Here is a 23,071-nt window from a genome sequence, read left to right as displayed (position 1 = left end):
GTTTTCTAACTTCAGTTTGCCTCAACCAAATGTTATGAAACTTATACACAATGCTTATTACTACATAATACAGATTAAGTACGAAATTTGGTGGCAACACTTTTACCATTCTTAATATGTCCCTTTATAAACATAAAAATTGCTGAATTTTTCGTTTCCGTTCTCTAACTTTAGTTTGTTTTCAACCAAATGTTATAAAACTTATACACAACCGTTCTAGAGTTATGCGTGTTTACAAATAGAAAAATTGCTGAATTTTTAGTTTCTGTTCTCTACTTAAGTTAGCCTTAACCAAATGTTATGAGACTTACACACAATGCTTATTACCACAAAACTCAGATCAAGTTCAAATTTGGGTAGCGTCATTTTTACCGTTCTTCAGTTATGTCCCGTTATAGCTATATGATATGCAAGTGGGGGCATCATCTGTGTCCACATGTGGACACTATCCACATTTATTTTACTTTATGTTCATTAAAACGCCTATGGTCAATTTAACTAAAAAAAATAATAATAAAAGAATTAAAAATTATTAAACTCGTGACCGAACAATACTGATAAATAACTCAAGCGCTACGCGCATTCGTGAATTAATGTGTTGTTTGGTAACTTGTTAAATATTTTTCAATATTTAAATTCTTCGATTACTAAGTTATTCTTTATTGATCTTATGAGAAAATTTGTTTTGTTTTTTTTTAAATAGAAAATATTTTTTTTATAAATTCCATTTACATTATAATTCTTTTCACAATTTCCCTTGTATTATTCGTACAAAATGTGTCAAATTTTTACAACTTGTAGCTTGAAAAAAGCTCAGTAATCTAAACATCTAATTATATTGTGAAAAATAGCAAGATATAAGGCTACATTTTTTGCAAAGTACAGTATAAAAAATTCTGTCATACTGTGTGTATACCGGTACCCCATACTATCTTAACATAATGGGATAAAATCTTCCAATGGTTATCAAGATTTCTGATACATGAAAAGAAAAGCAACATTTTCTGAACTTTTAATAAATGAAGATACAAAACATAACATATAAATTATCAAAAAACTTAGGAAAGCAGTAAATAAAAAAACATTTTAATGACTTTAAATTAATCTGAAAAATTTTATCTGTGGAAAATTTACCAGCTTTTTGAAGTAAGAAATAAAAATATATAAAAAGAATACAAATATTTGAAATAGATAATTTTAGGAATATATAAAACAAATGAATTTTACTATAAAATTATAAATCCTTAAAGACAAGCTTGAAAACAAGTGTTAACACTTAAATGTCTTGCCTGTAGCAATATTGGAATTGTTTTAAAGGCAAACAGGTCATATCATATATATTCATGGACATATACATGCAGGACACTTTCAACCAATAAAAAAAGAACATAAAAACACTTCACCCACAAACCCCAATGACCAATGGAAATGAGTTCAAAGCCATATGACATATCATTCCAATCAATTCACAAACCATATATTGTTGACCTATCATGCATAGTTACTGTGTAACAAATCTCATCCTAAATACTTACCTGAACCTCTGAAGCTAGAAATTGAGGTCAAGGCTAAATGGCATATGTCAGACTGGCATATACACCTAGGAACAAAACAAGAAAAAAAAGTTTTAGACCTAAAATGTAAAGGTAGCTACTAATGAACAGGCCTAATCTTGAAAATTGGACCTGACTAGAGCCTAAAATTGGGGTCAAGGTTAAGGTATGTCAGACAGTCATATACTCCTCACAAATAATTCTCAAACCATATTTTGTTGACTTATCATATATAGCTACAGAGGAACAGATCTTATCCTGAAAAGATTAATCTGACCACTAGAGCTTGATAATAAGGTTATATTCAAGTGACAATGACTGCCTGACAAGGTCTTATCAAGAATGAACTCCATACAATGTTTGTCATCCTAGGAGAAAGTAGGGATAAGCTATTGAGTTTATTGGTAAACTGTAACTCCCCTTTGCTGCTGGAAAAGTTATACTACAACTTTCTTTGTAGGCAAGCTAAAAGTGAACAATATAACCATTTGTCTTTCCTAGGTTAGATATGTTGTTTTCTGAAACTTCCTAAATTTTTAGGAAAACAGTCTCCATTTTGTTTCTCATTAAATTCCAAATGTGATTTTACTCTAGTTATTACATTTAATACAATATCATGTAATGATAATCTAATGAAGTGCTGTGGATCTTTAGATGATCAATGTATGACAGTTATGTAATTATTCTGACACCAAGTATCCTCATTTTTTCATTGGAGCTCCTTGCATAGTAACAACCAGGTTTCTTTTCCCTGAAAATAAAAGGATTTATGTATATATATATAACAAGTGTCTATAAAAAGCAACACATAACATACAAATTTATTTGAGTGGGGAATAATCAGTACAAAGATTAATTCAATTACACAAATAAAATCATGGATTGCCTAGCAATGTAATTTTAAAACACTATTTAGTATGTAATTAAAATATTCACAATGCGATAAAAAATAAAAAAAAATATTAGACAAACTAGCTTCATTGTGCTTGCATCTATCCAGGAGAAATTGGAGCAGATAAGAAACTTTTGCAGCTCACTGTATAATTTGGTCAATAAGATCTAATTGTGCTACATAAAACTAGAGGCTCTAAAGAGCCTGTGGCGCTCACCTTGGTCTATGTGTATATTCAACAAAGGACACTCTCCAACATTGTAGACTTGAATAGAATTCATGACAAAAATCTGTTTTGTTGATCTTGTATTTCTGAGCTTTTAGTCTGTTTAGTTTCTCTCTATCTTCTTTAGTTTTTGCTCAAAACACAAAAAGGGTAAATTAAAAAAAATCTCATTTAAGGGCAATCACTCCTATAAAAAGTGACACTCTACTTACTATATTGGCAAAATTTGACTTGTTAGTAGATCTTGCCTTGCTGATTATTTTTGTGACTTAAATTGTCTATTCATCTATTATAATTTTTATCATATAAGGCAAAACACAAAAAAAAGAGGTAAAAATCGTCATTAAAGGGCAATAACTATAATAAAGAGTCATCAGACAATTTCCTCCTCATTGTCTTTGTTGTAGATCTTGTCTTGCTGATCATTTTTGCTTATTTAAGTTTTCTTTCTATCAATTATAATTTTTAAGATATAAGGCAATAATGCAAAAAATTGGTAAAAATCATCATCAAAAGGCAATAACTCTTATAAGGAGTCGACTGACGATTTCGACCATGTTAGACTTATTTGTAGAACTTGTCTTGCTGATCATTTTTACGATTTAAAGTTTCTCTCTATCTATTAAAAGTTTTCAAGATCATAGGCAAAAATGAAATAAAATGCTTCATTGAGTGCAGCCTGATACGACCGCAGAGGTCGAACCCTGAACAGTTGGGGCAAGTTTGGACACAACATTCAAGCTTGATACTGTCTGAATTTGGATTGTGATCAAATTATAATCATAATGTAGGTTTCCGACACAAAATAAATGTGGTCAAAGATCTTAAAAATTTGAAATGGGACATTTAATTTACCTACCGGTAGAATGGTCTGATATCCAAAATCTAACAACATGGTTAGATTCAGCATATAAAAAAACACCAAAAATTTAATTTTAGTTGAAATCAAACAAAGTTTCATTTTGGACCCTTCAAACCTTAATATGGACTTATTTGAAAACAGGGCCCAAAATAAAAAATCTAAATGCACAATAAGATAAAGCATATCCTACAGCCGCAATAATTCAGTTTTTGATGAAATCAAACGAAGTTTAATTTGGACCCTTTTGACCTCAAGGTAGACCAATTTAAAAATGGGGCCCAATATTCAAAATAGTAATACAAGGTTAGAACCCCCAAAAATTAAAGACTTTAAATTAATCCCATTGAAATTGATTAAAAGATTTGTATTTATTTTCCATTGAAGATTTCTTGCTGTTGCATAAAACTGTGCTATTTAAGATTTCTTGCTATTGCACAATACTGTGCAATTGAAGGTTTCTTGCTATTGCGCAATATCACAGCACAATACTGTGCTATTGTGCAATACTGTGCTATTGCACAATACTGTGCAATTAAAGATTTCTTGCTATTGCGCAATACTGTGCTATTGTCGATTCTGTGCTATTACCCAATATTGTGCAATTGAAGATTTCTTGCTATTGCGCAATACTGTGCAATTGAAGATTTCTTGCTATTGCACAATACTGTTCTATTGCTCAATACTGTGCTGTTGTCCAATACTGTGCTGTTGCGCAATACTGTGCTATTGCACAATACTGTGCAATTGAAGATTTCTTGCTATTGCGCAATACTGTGCAATTGAAGATTTCTTCTTGAAGCTTTTCAAAAAATTTGAAATTTCAAAAATTTTGAAGAAAAAAAATATAACCCCCCCAAAAAAAAATTGGAAAAATTAATCCCCCCCAAATATTTTGAACAACCCCCCCCCCCCCTTTTGGAGTTATTACCCCCAAACCCAATCCAGCCTTCCCTTTGTGGTATGGAACCTTGTAGTACAATTTTAGAGAGATCCATACCCGTAAACACAAGTTATTATCTGGAAACTAGATAAAAGCTTGTTTTTGGCCCCTAATTCCTGAACGTTTGGGGCAATTACCCCCATAAATCAATCCCAGCCATCCCTTTGTGATATGGAACCTTGTGGTACAATTTCAGAGAGATCCATACACTTACACACAAGTTATTGTCCAGAAACTACAAAAATACTTGTTTTTGGCCCCTAATTCCTAAACTGTTGATACCATAACCCCCAAAATCAATCCCAACCTTCCTTTTGTGGTATTGAACCTTCTGGTAAAATTTCATAGAGATACATTCACTTAAACTAAAGTTATTGTCTGGAAACCAAATGTGTCTTTGGACACGGACGACATGATAGCATTATACAATCGCAAAAAAAATTTTGCGGTCAGCGTATAAAAAAAAATGGTAAATTTTGTCATTTAAGGGCAATAATTCCTTTAAGAAGTTATCTGGCAGTTTTGACGTATATGGACAATTGGTAGTGCTCAACATTCTGAACATTCCCATTGGGCCAGGTGAGCTAAACATAAAAGGCTTCTTTAAAAGTTGCAGCATGATACAAGATTACTGACAAGTGATGGCAATAGCTCACAAAACCTTTTATACCAGAAGAGCTAAAAAAAACAACTTCCGAATAAAACTAAGCATTGCTTTCCTTATTTTAGAGAACTTCTCAATCATTCAATCTCAAATGCTACATATCAAGACCCCCTTTTCATTTTAAATCTTTTGTTTGCATTCATTTTCCTCAAATTATTCAATGGTTTACTACACATTTACTTTTATCTGTCCTTTAAATATTTGTATGATAAAAACTTTTGAAGTATTTATCAAGTCATGTAAATGTATTGTATGACCTTGTGGTCAATTTACCTGCAAATATTGTCTTACAATGAGGAAGTAAAATATATTTTTAAATCAATAAGTATAAAAATGGCATTTTCTCAGTCAATAGGGAAAGCACAGACTCCGGCTGTGTGTCAGTTCTGTGAAGAATCCCAAGACATAAAGTGGAAGTGTATAAACTGTGAACTATTTCTATGTCAACTGTGCTGTTCAAAGATACATAGTAAAATCAAGGCATCTATGGAACATGAAATTATAAATTTAAAAGATTTTGAAAAGGAGGATTTTGCCACTTCAGTACGTAAAGTTGACCTTGAAAACATGGTATGCACAATCCATGACAAACAAAAATGTTATATCTTCTGTAAAGACTGCAGTGAGCCTTCTTGTTCCAAATGTTTAATGGAGACTCATAAATTGCATGACTATAAAGCCATTGACGAAGAGTATAAAGAAATAATATCTAAAATGAAGGAATTAATAAAACAATTTGAAGCCAATCTTAAATTCTTTGGTAATGAAAAGGAACAACTACAAAAAATGCTTTCAGATGGTGATAACAATTTCCAAGAAACAAGGAATTTAATTTTGCAAACTGAGAAAGAAATGAAAGAGGTCATTTCAAAACATGCTAAAGACTTATTAAAAGAACTTGAAGCAAAATGGAAACCGTCAAAAAATATTATCAAAAGAGAACTTTCTGCCATCACAAAGAATGAGGAGGAGATGGAAACAAGGAGGAATAACCTATACAAAGCACTGCAGTCTCATCAAGCCATAGACATTTTCTCTACAAGTAAAACGTTAGATAGGTCAATTCCACATAATTCAGTTAAAAAAATCAAAACAAATAAAACGAAGTTCATTCCTACAAATATGGAAGTAAAAAAAGAAAGTCAGTCAGTGCTGGGTGACATTTATACAATTCCCACATTCGAAGTGATAAACACTTATCACAGTGATGTTGAAAATGTGACAAACTTTATATTCTGTAGCGACAAAACAGCATTTATAGGAAGCCTCAGAAGTAAAAAAATACAAAAAATAAAATTTGAAACTAATAATATCCAAGTAGAAAGAGGAATTCAGATAGAAGTAAACGATATGGCAAGTATAAACGATGATGAAATACTTGTGGTAACTGGAAAAAGTGATCTAAAACTATATACCAATAAAATGCTTCGCTGGGCGCAGCTTGATACGACCGCAGAGGTCGAACCCTGAACAGTTGGGGCAAGTATGGACACAACATTCAAGCTTGATACAGCTCTGAATTTGGATTGTGATTAAATATTTGACACAGCATAGGTTCTGACACAGAAAGAATGTGGTCTAAGAACTTCAATTATTTTAATTTACCTATTATGGTCCAATGTCCAAAATCAAAATACATGGTTAGATTCAGCATATCAAAGAACCCCATATATTCAATTTTTGTTGAAATCAAACAAAAAAAAGTTTAATTTTGGACCCCAACTTGAACAAACTTGAAAACTGGTCCCATAATCAAAAATCTAAACACATGTTTAGATTCAGCATATCAAAGTACCCCAAGAATTCAATTTTTGTTAAAATCAAACTAAAGTTTTATTTTGGACCCTTTGGACCTTAATGTAGACCAATTTAAAAAACGGGACCCAAAATTAAAAATCTAAAAACAGGGTTAGATTTGGCATATCAAAGAACCCCAATACTTCAATTTTTGATGAAATCAAACAAAGTTTAATTTTGGACCCTTTTGACCTCAATATGAACCAATTTGATATTACAAAATAAAAAATCTAAATACATGGTAACATTCAGCATATCAAAGAACCCCATATATTCAATTTTTGTTGAAATCAAACAAAGTTTAATTTTGGACCCCAATTTGGACCAACTTGAAAACTGGGCCAAAAATCTAAAATCTAAATACATGTTTAGATTCAGCATATCAAAGAACCCCATATATTCAATTTTTGTTGAAATCAAACAAAGTTTAATTTTGGACCCCAACTTGGACCAACTTGAAAACTGGTCCCATAATAAAAAATCTAAACACATGTTTAGATTCAGCATATCAAAGAACCCCAAAAATTCAATTTTTGTTAAAATCAAACTAAGTTTAATTTTGGACCCTTTGGACCTTAATGTAGACCAATTTAAAAAACGGGACCCAAAATTAAAAATCTAAATACAAGGTTAGATTTGGCATATCAAAGAACCCCAATAATTAAATTTTTGATGAAATCAAAGAAAGTTTAATTTTGGACCCTTTTGACCTCAATATGAACCAATTTGATAGCGGACCCACAAATAAAAAATCTAAATACATGGTAAGATTCAGCATATCAAAGAACCCCATATATTCAATTTTTGTTGAAATCAAACAAAGTTTAATTTTGGACCCCAATTTGGACCAACTTGAAAACTGGGCCAAAAATCTAAAATCTAAATACATGTTTAGATTCAGCATATCAAAGAACCCCATATATTCAATTTTTGTTGAAATCAAACATTGTTTAATTTTGGAGTCCAACTTGGACCAACTTGAAAACTGGGCCCATAATCAAAAATCTAAACACATGTTTAGATTCAGCATATCAAAGAACCCCAAGAATTCAATTTTTGTTAAAATCAAACTAAGTTTAATTTTGGACCCTTTGGACCTTAATGTAGACCAATTTAAAAACGGGACCCAAAATTAAAAATCTAAATACACGGTTAGATTTGGCATATCAAAGAACCCCAATAATTCAATTTTTGATGAAATCAAACAAAGTTTAATTTTGGACCCTTTTGACCTCAATATGAACCAATTTGATAGCGGGTCCACAAATAAAAAATCTAAATACATGGTTAGATTCAGCATATCAAAGAACCCCAAGAATTCAATTTTTGATGAAATCAAACAAAGTTTAATTTTGGACCCTTTTGACCTCAATGTGGACAAAGTTGATAACGGGGCCCAAAAATCAAAAATCTAAATACATGGTTAGATTCAGCATATCAAAGAACCCCATATATTCAAATTTTGTTGAAATCAAACAAAGTTTAATTTTGGACCCCGATTTGGACCAACTTGAAAACTGGGCCCATAATCAAAAATCTAAATACATGTTTAGATTCAGCATATCAAAGTACCCTAAAAATTCAATTTTTGTTAAAATCAAACTAAGTTTAATTTTGGACCCTTTTGACCTTAATGTAGACCAATTTGAAAACGGAACCAAAAATTAAGAATCTAAATACACGGTTAGATTCGGCATATCAAAGAACCCCAATAATTCAATTTTTTGATGAAATCAAACAAAGTTAAATTTTGGACCCTTTGGACCTCAATGTGGACCAATTTAAAAACGGGGCCCAAAATCCAAAAACTTAATACACGGTTAGATTCAGCATATTAAAGAACCCCAAGAATTCAAGAATAAAACCCCATTGAAATTGATCAAGAAATAAGCAATTTATACGAAGTATCTTCTTTTGCACAATACTGTGCAATTGAATATTTCTTGCTATTGTGCAATACTGTACAATTGACAATTTCTTGCTATTGCGCAATATTGTGCTATTGGATATTTCTTGCTATTGCGCAATACTGTGCAATTGAAGATTTCTTGCTATTGCGCAATACTGTGCAATTGAAGATTTCTTGCAATTGTGCAATACTGTGCAATTGAAAATTTCTTGCTATTGCACAATACTTATAATATAATAATTTACACATCCTGTTTGGTGTGTATCTCCTACCATATCATTATTATTTGCTTTTAAATATTAATCAGAAATAACCAACTTAAAATGGAAAATTTTAAAAGAAAAAAAAAAGGAAAAAAAGAAAAAAAAAGAAAAAAAAAAAAATTCCCCCCCCAAATTTTTTGAACCCCCTTATGATTCATCACCCCCAAACTCAATCCCAGCCTTCCCTTTGTGGTATGGTACCTTGCAGTACAATTTCAGAGAGATCCATACACTTGAACACAAGTTATTGTCTGGAAACTAGAAAAATGCTTATTTTTGGCCCCTTTTGGCCCCCAATTCCTAAACGTTTCGGGCAATTACCCCCAAACTCAATTCCAGCTTTCCCTTTGTGATATGGAACCTTGTAGTACAATTTCAGAAATATCCAAACACTTACACACAAGTTATTGTCATGAAACTAGAAAAATGCTTGTTTTTTGCCCCTTTTTTGGCCCCTAATTCCTAAAATTTTGAGGCAATTACCCCCAAAATCAATCCCAGCATTCCCTGTGTGATATGGAACCTTGTGGTACAATGTCAGAGAGATCCATACACTTACACACAAGTTATTGTCTGGAAGTTACAAAAATGCTTATTTTTGGCCCCTATTGGCCCCTAATTCCTTAACTGTTGGTACCATAACCCCCAAAATCAATCCCCACCTTCCTTTCGTGGTATTGAACCTTATGGTAAAATTTCATGGAGATCCATTCACTTAAACTAAAGTTAGAGTGCGAAAACCAACGTGTCTTCGGACGACGCCGGACGACGCCAGACGACGACGACGACGACGACGACGCCAACGTCATACCAATATACGACCAAAAAATTTTCAATTTTTGCGGTCGTATAAAAATGGACAATTTACTTCATTCAAGTCCTTTTCCCCCTTAAACACTACATGTGTTCATGTAACTAGAGACAATAAGATAATAGTAGGTTTAGTGGATTCCAGTCCTGATGTATTTCTTGTTACAAAAGACAGTCACAGAAAAGTTGTGATTATGAACCAGGATGGTGACATACAACATACTATTGAATATGATAGAGACAATCAGAGACTGTTAACATTTCCTAATAGAGTCAAAAGTTTCAATGATAGGAAAGTTGTTGTAGATATTATAAACAATAAAGGGGAGGGTAGAGTAGTAATGTTTGATTATGGGGGACAATTCCATTGGACCTACAATGGAAGTAGGCATGTCATTTCTGATCAGGTTAAGTTTTTTCCAACAGATGTGTCGATAACCTCTACAGCAATGATTTTAGTTTCTGACCATCACAAACATGCTATTCATGTATTAAGTCCTGCTGGAGAGGTTATTGTATGTCAGGATGTAAAAGTCTTGGGTGCAGAATTACCCTTCAGTCTTGATATTGATAATAATGAAGTTTTATGGATTGGATGTAACACATTGAAAAAAGACGAAACTACAAAGGCTAAGATAATCTGTGTTAAACTAACTTAACCTGGGGGTTTCTGTCAAAATACCTAAAACATGATTGCTTAAGCTTAGTAACATCTTTTTATTAATCTGAAAGGTAAGATAGGTCCAGGTTATGATCTAGAAATACTAAAAAAGTAGGGGGCATCACGATAATATAGCTCTTTTGAGTTGTTTCCATTTTCAAATTCTTTCAAAAAGCAGGCAATTGAAATATTATTTGTCAGAAAGTTCATGACCTGGGGTCATTGGAATGTAACCCCTGAATGTTATGTTTCAAGATCCACATCACGGTAGTTGGTTGAACAGCAAACTAAGATGATATATCAAAAAGATTGAGCTGATTTGCACCTGAGACTCCCTTTGTTCAAATGCAACAAAAAGATCATTAATAGTTAATCAGGATTATATTATAGATTAAATTACACCCTAGCATTTTAGGTTAGCTGACTTCTAAACATACATGAATGGTGGTCAGGTGTCGTAATAAAATTCTCAGTCACCCAGAATAATAATGAAGACAAAAAAAAACCCTACTTTTATTTACCGGTAAGTCCAAATTCACAAAAACTCCTGATAATGACTGATTCTCTAGAACTCTTGAGAGGGATTAACATACTCCAGTATTACCCAAATTCAAATGTTCATTAATTCAAATTTTTTTCAAAATATATTTTTTATGCACAGCAATTACATTCTCTTTTAGAGTTTGAACAGAGCTTATAAATACAAGATGAATCAGACAATATCAGTAACGAATTTTTCAAATGTAATAATTTTCATAGAACAATGTAGCTGTAGGATAGTCACTTTAGTGATGTTCATCTTTGTTGATAGTTAGTGATCAAATGTTACACACATGTAATTTATGAAATAAAAGAATATCTTAACAGTTTTCAGTTAATTATTAGTTACTGGTGCAACGGGCCAGTATAGGCTAAAATTCCATCATTTTGCATCCATCATTCATGTCCTCTGTCTCACCAGTAAAGTAGTAAGTTTGGTAAGGACCATTATCGACCCCCAATATGAAGTCCATGATTTCAAGACAAAAGAAGTTTCATGTTATTAATGTAAAAAAGTGAAAAATAATTATTTTTGCTCAGCTTTTCGTATAAGGCATTAACATCTACACCAGAAATAGGTCAAAAATGGAGATTTTGGTGAAATTGACAAAATCATCTGGTTTTCAACCACGTTTAGGTCTAGAAAACATAGAGCGTAGGGTTATATAAACTAATAATCAAGTCGTTATGTATTGTGTTATACCATTAAATCAAAAGATCTTTTTTGTCGACATAAGAGCTGTACTTTTCAGGTCCAAAAACCCATAGAAAATTACGTGTTTTCATTGAATTATGTTGTAAACCAAAATTTGTGTCATCGTGACGGCATTAAAGGAATGCTGATGTGTAAATTTTCAAGAGAGAGATCTATTTCCTATTTAGTCATTTTTTTTTTTATTGTAGTTCATTATGATAATGGTCAATAAATGCTTATTTGAAAAATTAATTAATTTTGGTTATGATTTACTGCAAATTCAGAAATTATTGCTTACATTTATTATTGCGATTTTTAGAGAATGGACAAGAATGCGAGATTATTTATTGCAATTTCAGGAAAACCTTCATACAGCTATATGTATCATATATCAGAATGCAAGTTCTTATTATCACGATACTCCCCCAGTCGCATTAATAAAAACCTCGCAATAATTTCTGAATTTACAGTACTCTTGAATCATAAACAGTTTAGACAGTTTTTTAGGATCCTTTAAATTATAAATTCTATTCTAAAAGAGCTAACTAAATAATATTTTGAATCCCTGAGTGGTAGCATTTTCTTTTGCTATGTAACACTTATATGAATATATATACTCATTTTACTATTCAGCTCTCAGGGTTTTCAATAAGCACCGGCACACGGCGAAATCTCTCCGTTTCAAATTAAGGAAATTGCTGGTTCAAATTGTGTTTCCAAATATAAATAAAATAAATAAGAGGCTGTCAGAGGGCCCGAGAACACATTTATTTCGTAGTGCATTTCTTTTAGACAATAAATTCAAATTAAAAAAAATCGCACCTGCTCTATCTCAAAAAGATTTTTACAGTGTAGTGTACTACTATTGGGACAAATAATATCAAAATTATAGAAAAGTCTATAGGCTCTAACTCAAAATATTGACAATTCTATGTTAAGGGGGTCTAAAATTCAGTTTGACAGCTTCAGACATACTAGTTTTTGACCTTTTTATACTGGACCAAATCACTACTTAACATAAAGATTCAGCACCCAAATTTTTTTGACATGAATTTCATCCCTTTACTTAATATTTCATGCATAAAATATAAAGAAATAAATTTGGAAAGTGTATGAACAAAACTTGCAAGTTATACACTGTCCACACTAGGGACTATATTTGTAGACAACGAAAATCTAAGGACGATAACTGTGTCCCTGGACCTAATAGTATAGAAAGACTTGACAGATTCTAATAAAACTTTGCATGACCAAAGCATAGGGAATTATAAGATAGTTGGCCAAGTTTCATGGCCATATGATATATATCATAGAAACTATGGCTATTTTAATATTGAAATTTGGATGTTTAATTTTGATGTTTAAATCAAATAATTTCAACTATCAAGATTTGGGCTTTAAGAATTTAAATATTGCAAAAATTTGCTTTTTAAATGCTCTTAGATATAATATATTAGGTATAAAAAGCAACTGAACACTCATTTGATTTATCAGATTTATTACAATTAATCAAAAGTCAAAGTTATATGAGCCTGTGCCTGAAAATTGAGATTTTCCAATTAAGGGGAGCCTTACATAAACATGGATTTTTTCCAACCAATTTGAAGTTTTTGAAGTTTTTTTACCATAAATTATTCTTCCATATATATTAAATGTACTTTAAATGGAAAGAAAAGTTACAAAAAGCATACCACATGAGTATAAAATGGTCTTAGGTCATGCAAGACTGAACATTATTTAGATTCAATTTAGGCCGTAGCACATATTTACATATAAGAATGCATACAGAAGCTATAAGAAATGGAAATTTGTTACTTTTTGCTCATTTCTATGCTAAGATGTCATGATACAAGAAAACTTGCATGTAATTTTAGTCTTAACTGGCATATATTTGAACCACATGCTATCCTACAGAAGAAAATAAAGGTAGTATATGAAATGGATAAGGTGCACAGATCATTGTCAAGTGCTTTTTTAACAGATTTAGTGAAATATTTATGATGGACTACAAATTTTATGTACAAAGCTCTTCACATTTCACATACATCAAACAGGCCATTCGACCAGTTCCTAATTACAACACATTTTGCACATTTTTTTCTGTGATAATCTACTTTTCTCTACATTCAGAGTTCACAAATGGTTAATAGAATTTGAATTAATCATAGAAACACAAATATCAAAGCATAGAAAGCTGTCAGATAGAAAGTCAGCATGCCTCTTATGCATAAAAATGGAAACTGCTATAAAATGCTTATTTTAGCCGTATTATGCCAAAATGGGACAAATAAAGATTTAAATCCTTTACTTTTATTGAGTTTGACAAATTGAAACCAGCAAACCATTCAGCATCTTCGCTAGCCAAGGGTTCCGATCCACTCCCCTCCTCTCCACCCTTGGCGGATTGAGATAGAATATCGAAGACACAAGGTAATGATTTTCATTGGTTGCAGTCGTAACTGGCTGCATCCAATCAAAAAGCTCCTATAACATGATCATGTGTAAATGTAGAAAATGTAAGTAAACAATTACCACGTGCTGATTGTGCAACAAGTCTTTACATTCCTAAACATACGACGATATTTTGTGACAACTTAAATGTTTTTATTCAACTATTAGAAGTTCCTGTGTATGTTTTATGTACAAATGTTGGAATGTCAGGGTATATTTTCGTTTCCTGCTTCACCAAGTTTGTAGACTCTAGGCGCTACCATGTTTTCACCTCCACACTGAAGAGGGTTCAAGTGCTACCATTGGTCAAAAATAATTTATTCGAAATGGGCGTGACTTTAACCAACGGTTTTTACCAATAGACGGCGCAACATTGTTATCACAAATGTTGGCTCAATCTGCCAAGGGTGGAGAGGAGGGGAGTGGATCGTAACCCTTGGCTAGCGAAGATGACCATTCAGGGATGTTGCCAAAGTACAGAATCTACATTTCCTGAATTCATCTCTTAGGCCCGAGAACACAGTTATTTCAAAGAACCCCAAGAATTCAATTTTTGATGAAATCAAACAAAAGTTTAATTAAGGAGCCTTTGGACCTCAATGTGGACCAATTTGATAAAGGAGCCCAAAATCCAAAATCTCTAAATACATGGTTAGATTCATCATTTCAAAAAACCTCATAAATTCAATTTTTGTTGAAATCAAACAAAGTTTAATTTTGGACCCTGATTTGGACCAACTTGAAAACTGGGCCCAAAAATCCAATATTTAAATACATACAGGTTTAGATTCAGCATTTGAAAGAACCCTATATATATTCAATTTATGTTGAAATGAAACACAGTTTAATTTTATCCATATACTTATTAATTTTCTGTTCAAAGGGAAATAACTCATACTGAATAAATGATATAAAAATAGTTCTCGAAAATTAGATATGATGTTATATCTATTTTCAAATTATAATCAAAAATCTGAATACCACTAAGATTCAGCATATCAAAGAACACTAAGAATTAAATTTTTTTTTAAATAAAAAAAATTTGTATTTTAGACCCTTTGAACCTAAATGTGGACCAATTTGAAGGCCTCAAAATTAAAAAAAAATCTAACAAGAGACCAAAGGACAAAGAAATTAATTATTATTTATCTGTTCAAAGGGAAATAACTCAAATTTATATAATAAAATTAAATTTTTCGACTGAAAATTCTAAAACTCAACAACGAGAACAGATAAAATCGTGAGAATAGATCTTGATCTTCATTTAGTCACAGGAAACAACATATCTAAATTTGAAAAGATTTTGTCAGAGCGTTTTCATGTTAATGAACGGACACTGTTTGGCAGCCGCCCTACTGCCCGCCGTACATCCCCCAATCAATAAGCAATTTTCTTTCGAAAAATCTGGTTAATAAAACTGTGCTATCGTTGCATAAAACAAGTTGTTATCTATTGAATTGACTTTTGTCTTCGCTAGCACTTTGTTTAGATGTTCTGGTTGAGGTCTGCTTTATAATATATTTATAGAATCTTGACAACGTTATGAAGATGGATAAGGAACGAGACATCCGAAATGATTTTTAATGCGATCATTTGTGTGCTTTGAAATAGGATAATTCTACATATTAGTAAAGCACCCTTTTGTCACAGAAAGAAAACACATGTTGATCCAAGATGACAAGTAAACAAGCAAAAAGAAAATCGATGTTGCTTGATTTCTTTACAGCCCCCAAAAAGAAACTAGAGGCTCTAAAGCACATGTGTCGCTCACCTTGGTCTATGTGCATATTTAACAAAGGACACTCTCCAACATAGACGAGAATAGAATTCATGACAAAAACCTGTTTAGTTTCTCTCTATCTTCTTTAGTTTTTGCTCAAAACACAAAAGAGGGTAAAATAAATTGCTTCGCTGAGCCCAGCTGGATACCACCGCAGATGTCCAAACCCTGTAAAGTTGGGGCCAAAATGGACACAATATTCACGCTTGATATAGGTTTGAATTTGGATTGTAATTAAATATTTGACACATAATAGGTTTCTGACAGAGAATAACTGTAGTCAAATACCTTAAAAATTGGTTATATGATTTGAATTTATATTCAATTTTTTGCTTTTGTGCAATACACTACACTGTTGCGAATTGACCCACTCCCCCCCCCCCCCCCCCCCCCCTTAAATAAAATTGATCCCATTTTTTTGCTTTTGTGCAATACTCTATCCTGTTGAATATTAACCCCCAAAAAAACAATATTTGAAGAAATTTTCTTTTTAATTTCTGAAATCTGAAATGAGAAAAAATAGTCCTCCCCCAACTTTTTTTCACCTCCCCCTTTCCCTTATTCCAAAAAAAAAAATCATTCCCTCAAGATAAAGTCATAATCTCAATTCAAATTTTAATAAAATTTGCAACCATAATTACCCTTTTAAATACATCATACAAGTCTTAAAATATAAAATGACATACATAGTCATGGCTAAAATTAATATTAATTAATAGTAACTTTTAAAAATAAATTGACAGCTAATCACCTCAAGACAATCATCATTTCTTAATACATAATTTACAAGCAGTGTAATTAAGGTAATCAAACATTGTTGTTTTAAATTGGGATTAGATTACCTCCCTTATACTGCTTTAAATTGTCTTAATTGTCCTTTAACCAGAAAAAAACTTGTTTTTCCCCCTTTTTTGCCTCTAATTCCTAAATGGTTTAAGCCATAACCCCCCATAGTCAATCCTAACTATCCCTTTGTTGTATGGAAACTTGTGGTATAATTTCAGAGAGATTCATACACTTTAACACAAGTTATTGTCTGGAAACTTCAAAAATGCTTATTTGGGCCCCTTTTTTGGCTCCTAATTCCTAAGCAGTTGGGACCATAACCCCCAAAATCAATCCCAACCTTCCTTTTGTGGTTATAAACCTTGTGTTAAAATTTTATTGATTTCTATTTACTTATACTAAAGTTATTATCCGGAAACCATCTGTCTTCGGACAACGCTGACAACGACGACGATGACATGATACCAATATACGACCCAAAATTTTTTAATTTTTGCGGTCGTATAAAAATTCTCATTTAAGGGCAATCACTCCTATAAAGAGTGACAGTCCACTAACTATATCGGCAAAATTTGACTTGTTAGTAAATCTTGCCTAGCTGACAATTTTTGTGATTAAATGTGTTCATTTATCTATAATAATTTCATCATATAAGATAAAACACAAAAAAATGGTAAAAATCATCATTAAAGGGCAATATATAACTCCAATAAGGAGACGTTGGATGATTTCCTCCAAAATTTTTTAATCGTAGATCTTGTCTTGCTGATCATTTTTGCTTATTTAAGTTTCTTATAAGGCAAAAAAGCAAAAAATTGCTAAAAATCAATGTCAAAGGGCAATAACTCTAATAAGGAGTGACTGACGATTTCAACCATGACTTAAGAGTAGAACTTGTCTTGTTGGTCATTTTTGTACTTTAAAGTTTCTATCTATCTATCAAAGTTTTCAAAATAATAGGCAAAAATGAAAAAAAATGATTAAATTTGTCATTTAAGGGCAATAACTCCTATAAGAAGTTGTCTGACAGTTTTGACAAATATGGACAATTGGTAGAGCTCAACATTCTGAACATTTTTGCTGCCATCAGATTTTCTCTTTTTATAACGGTTTTCAAAATAATAGACAAAACTTGCATTTTACCCATATGTTCTATTTTTAGCCATGTTGGCCATCTTGGTTGGCAGGCAGGGTCATCAGACATATTTTTAAAACTAGTTTCCCCAATAATGATTGTGGCCAAGTTTGGTTAAATTTGGCACAGTAGTTTCAGAGGAGAAGATGTTTGTAAAAGTTAATGACGACGGACGACGGACGCCAAGTGATGAGAAGCTTACTTGGCCCATTGGGCCAGGTGAGCTAAAAATGGACTAAATCTTATTGACCAAAATGTGCAATGAGCTACAAAAGTTCTTACACCAAATATAGTTATCCATATTAAGTGACTTATTCACATGACAAAAAGCCCATAATTTTTTTCAAGCAGTCAATGATTCATGAAAATGAGGTCAAGGACAATGAACATATGATAGACAGAAACTTTGTAGCATAAGGCATCTGTTTACAAGGTATGAAGCATCCAGGTCTTCTACGCTCTGAGATATGAATCTTTTTACAAACAGTTGATGCTGCCTCTGCCACATTGTAATCCCTGTGTCTCACATTCTGCGACTTTAGTCACAAGCCAGACAAAAAAATCTTTAAAGGGCAATAACTCCAATTAACAATCAATTGACACTTTTAGTAAAGTGTCTTATTTGTAAATCTTGCCTTATTGATCTTTTTTGCAGTGTTTTCGTTCTGTTATATTTTTCAAGATATTAAAATTTGCAAACCATCATTCAAAGGCAATTACTTTATGTTTTCAATCAATTAACATTTTTTAATGTGTTGTTTTGCTGATTATGTTTGCTGTTTACTGGAGTATCGGTAGTACCTAGTATCAAATACCAAAATGAAACTGTTTTAATGGATTTCTTGTTAAGACATTGTTCCCTTCCTTCAATAAATAGATTTTTTGGAGAAAGCCCCTCCTAGAATTCAATAGAAATAACTAAATAATCATTGTTAAAAAACATTTGTATGCTCATTAAAAATTGTTATTTAAAATGCTTTACAAACATGTTGCACCATATTAGAGCGAAATAATATTTCAAAGAACAAAGTAATGTAAAAACAGACATAATTATCTAGCCTAAGATAATAGTGTAGAGGAATCATTGCCGATTAGACAACAATTGTGTATTACTGTTTACCCATTTTATTGATTTTTTTCTGAGCGAGCTCTACAGTATCGCTCAATAAAAACAACGAGTACCAACGAGTACTCAATAAGTAATTCTCCACGGAATTGACATCCCTAGCAAACACATTCAAATTGGTAAAAAGTTGTCATTTAATAGCCATTACCCCTTTTTAGATTGATGTTTTCATTATATTAGTATTTTAATAGATCAAGTTTTGTTGATCATTTTTACAGTTAACAGTTTCTGTTTATCTGTTATAGTTTTAAGGTAATTAGAAAAAATGCCTAAAACATGTCAAAAATTGTCATTTATAGTAGATCTTGTACTGGTGATCATTGTTGCTTTTCCACATTTCTCTGTTTGATCTATTTAAAAATAAATGGAGAATATGTCCCCATGGACACAGATGATGCCCCTGCTTGCATACAACATTATAAAGGGATATAACTCAAGAACGATAAAAGTGTATTATGTATAGGATTCATAATGTTTGGTTGGGGCAAACTTAAGTTACAGAATGGAAACTAAAAATTTTGCAATTTTTCAATTTATAAAGGGGCATAACTCGCTGATGATTAAAGTGACACCACCAAAATTCAACTTGATCTGTGTTTTGTGGAAATAAGCATTGTGTATAAGTTTCATAACATTTGGTTGAGGCAATTTAAGTAAGAGAAAGGAAACTAAAAATTTTGCATTTTTTTTCCATTTATAAAGGGGCATAACTCGAGAATGGTTAAAGTGACCCCACCAAAATTCTAACTTGACCTGTATTTTGTGGTAATAAGCATTGTGTATAAGTTTCATAACATTTAGTTGAGGCAAACTTAAGTTAGAGAACGGAAACTAAAATTTTTGCAATTTTTCCATTTATAAAGGGACATAACTATAGAACAGTGAAAGTGACGCCACCAAAATTCAAACTTGATCGGTGTTTTGTGGTAATAAGCATTGTGTATAAGTTTCATAACATTTGGTTGAAGCAAACTCAAGTTAGAGAACGGAAACCAATTTAGGGACGTACAGACGTAGAGACGGACAAGGGTAAAACTTAATGCCCCCTCCGCTAAGGCTGGGGCATAAAAATAGGAACAACAGTCAAATTGGTAATACAAAATTGTCAAAACTTCTGTCAAGAGTTTATTGATGGTTTCAGTCAAATGTCAGTTTTATAGAACTAGTAGTTCTGATCATTTCACTTTCCAGATGATTTTAAATATGAATTATGTAATAAGGTCCTATGTAATAATCATGAGCATATGGTTCGTCTGTCTTGAAATCAGTGAGAATGGATATTATATGTAGCTTAATACATAATATTGAATGAAGTAAACTTGCATTATCCATATCAATTTCAGAAGATTCATGACAGGATACTTGTGTTATTCTCAAACATATGAACATTGCATATTTATTTTTACATTTAGACCCATTAATCTAGAAACATTAATCTGAAAATCATCGAAATCAAAAAGTACCATGTCCGAGTCCTAGCACAGTGTTTAAATGTTATATGAATTAATGAAAATTTTTGCATTTTTTTTCCATTCATAAAGGGGCATAACTCGAGAATGGTTAAAGTGACCCCACCAAAATTCAAACTTGATCTGTATTTTCTGGTAATAAGCATTGTGTATAAGTTTCATAACATTTGGTTGAGGCAAACTTAAGTTAGAGAACGGAAACTAAAATTTTTGCAATTTTTCCATTTATAAAGGTACTCTTCAGAATCGCCTATATCTAACTATACGGAAGATTGCCTCTTTTCTCTTCATCTTCAATGAATTTGTTGAAGTCAAATTTCATTACTGCAAAATCAGTTTAAACATCAAATAGACTATCACCCATTCATGCATTTTGAACATTGGGATGAAAAATGAAAACATATTGTGTCACATGGTCAATACTTGCATCTACCCAAATATCACGATAATAAACTGAAACATTTGATTTCCAGAATATGTGGACCCAAAAATTCAAAACGAGACAAAATTCATTATTTTTCATTACATTTTATTCCCAAAACTTTTTTACTATTCATATATTTGCTCTTCTGATTTCATATGTATATTTGCAATTGTCTGATTTCTCTTTCTTATTTTATTTTTATGGGTGAATTTTAAAAATCTTAAATGTGTTATTCATAATTTTGTAGTTTGTTATTTTTTTTTTTTTTTTTGTACGTATGTGTGTTTTTGTATTTTCTGGGAGTTGAGGGGTATATGTAGAGGCATAGGAGCTGGGGAAGGGAGGCAATCTCCCAACTTTCAAAAGTTGGGGCGAAGTTATGTTTTAACCCCACCCCCATCCTCATACTTTTTGGCCATTTTTTTTTTTGTAAATAAGAAAATGGTTATGAAAGAGGACATTAATTGACTTGTAGACTATTAGTATATCATTGAGTAAATTAGAAAAGGTTTTATTTTTGCTTGTTACTTTTAGAAGCTTGAACCCCCTTTTTTCAGTCTATTCCGACGTCACTGGTATGTTACAAAGTAATCAGCAATATTTTTACTCGGACACGTTAAAGAATTAAGAAGCGCTTGTGTTAATGCAAAATCCCTGAATTATTAAAAAGTAGATATCTCCAATCATTGTAGTACAAAAACCGGTGTGGACTTTTTTTGTGTTTAATCTTTTTAATTATTCAATCGTCTTTACAATAAAAACATATATTACCTTATAGCGGGTTATTTTCGTAGGGTGTATATTTTCGCAGATAGAACAAAATCGCCAAAATAAATTCCGCCAATATAAAATTGCAATTTCAATGATATTGATAAAAGTTTTGAATCCGCTAAATAATTTGGTATTCCTTATTCGTAAAAATCGCGAAATTTTACACCCGCAAAAATAACCTGCTATACGGTACTTTAATTAATAAAAAATGTTGTATAAGTCAGATACAAAACAAAAGTAACAAAGAAACAGGCTGATAACAACCAGCCATATAGTTTTTTCTGCACTTGTAGTCGGGTGAAGGTCCTCACTATTGCCTTGGACTTAACCTGACTACTCGTGCAGAAAAACTATACAGCAACAGTTGTTACCGGCCAGTTTTTTTGTTACCTTTGTTCTGTATCTAATACGAGCTTCAGAAGCAGGAAGAAAACTGAGGATTGCTGGATGATGTAACCATATAGGACTATAAACTATATAAGTAACCATACACCCCCCAGGCCATGAGAGTGTTACCTGCATGATCTCGATGTTCACACAACCATATACCCTGCCATGTACCTAAGTTGAGTTTTCCTTCTGTTATTGGTATACTGAGGGATGTTCCTATAAAAGCTGTCTTTATATGTGCAGGCTGCAAATATAACAAGAAAGAATATAACTTTGACAAAGTCAAACAAATGATCAGATTGTAAACTATTAAGTATAAGTTTGTAGCAGTTGTGATATGTTGAAGATTTTACTAAATTTAAACTTAAACCTGTTCATATTTTGGGGGAATTTAGTAAGAAATTACGACATTTTCTTGCCATTAAGTGCAGAAGTAATTATTTTTGGTTTGTCTATCGAAAGGAACAGCATAATCTCCTGAAGAAATTTACCGTGTTAAACATCACATGCTTTTACCTGTGTAATAACGGTAAAATGTTTGATATATAATTGGTTTTGGTAAATAACTGTCATAAAATACATTCTTTTCTCTTGGAATATGGAATAAAACAATTATGGTATTTTGTATCAGTAAATATGTGGTTTCATTGACTTTTAAAAAACTGAAATTGGCTTCAGTTGGCCTCAGTGAATATCAGTTTTTCAAAAGTCAATAAAACCACATATTTACCTCATCAAAAGACAATAATTGTATAATATTTTAAACACTGAATGGAACTTGGCAGTATATCATTCATATGAGCACAAATAAAAGCCCTAAGGAACTAAGAAAATCTAAAACACTAATTTCATCCTTCTAGTTCATTTTCTCACTTTTGGATTACACACCATAATATTTCTGCAAAGACTACATTTGTATGATGAAATG

At 31.9% G+C, this 23,071-nt stretch overlaps 2 protein-coding genes across 7 annotated transcripts in view; one reads left to right on the top strand and one right to left on the bottom strand.

Annotated features, from left to right (window-relative positions):
* Window positions 1-996: 996 nt before the first annotated feature.
* Window positions 997-23,071, bottom strand: part of LOC127728546 (UPF0047 protein YjbQ-like) — a 31,225-nt gene continuing 9,150 nt past the window's right edge. The window contains exons 6-7 of the mRNA XM_052235995.1: window positions 22,270-22,387; window positions 997-2,304 (exon numbers count right to left, since the gene is read on the bottom strand). Of these exons, the coding sequence (XP_052091955.1) occupies window positions 2,255-2,304; window positions 22,270-22,387 (168 nt within the window). The 3' untranslated portion in view covers window positions 997-2,254. The remainder of the gene's footprint in view (window positions 2,305-22,269; window positions 22,388-23,071) is intronic.
* The window catches only part of LOC127728532 (E3 ubiquitin-protein ligase TRIM33-like), a 316,221-nt gene continuing 298,344 nt past the window's right edge, over window positions 5,195-23,071 (top strand). For all 6 annotated transcript variants that reach the window (XM_052235976.1, XM_052235977.1, XM_052235978.1 and 3 more), the window contains exon 1: window positions 5,195-6,691. In XM_052235976.1, coding sequence (XP_052091936.1) covers window positions 5,381-6,607 — 1,227 coding nt within the window. In that variant the 5' untranslated portion in view covers window positions 5,195-5,380 and the 3' untranslated portion in view covers window positions 6,608-6,691. The remainder of the gene's footprint in view (window positions 6,692-23,071) is intronic.

This window comes from Mytilus californianus, unplaced genomic scaffold (assembly GCF_021869535.1).
Source record: "Mytilus californianus isolate M0D057914Y unplaced genomic scaffold, xbMytCali1.0.p SCAF_2, whole genome shotgun sequence".
Lineage (NCBI taxonomy): Eukaryota > Metazoa > Mollusca > Bivalvia > Mytilida > Mytilidae > Mytilus > Mytilus californianus.
The sequence above is the reverse complement of the archived record's forward strand: the minus strand, read 5'-3'. Positions and strand labels throughout refer to the sequence as shown.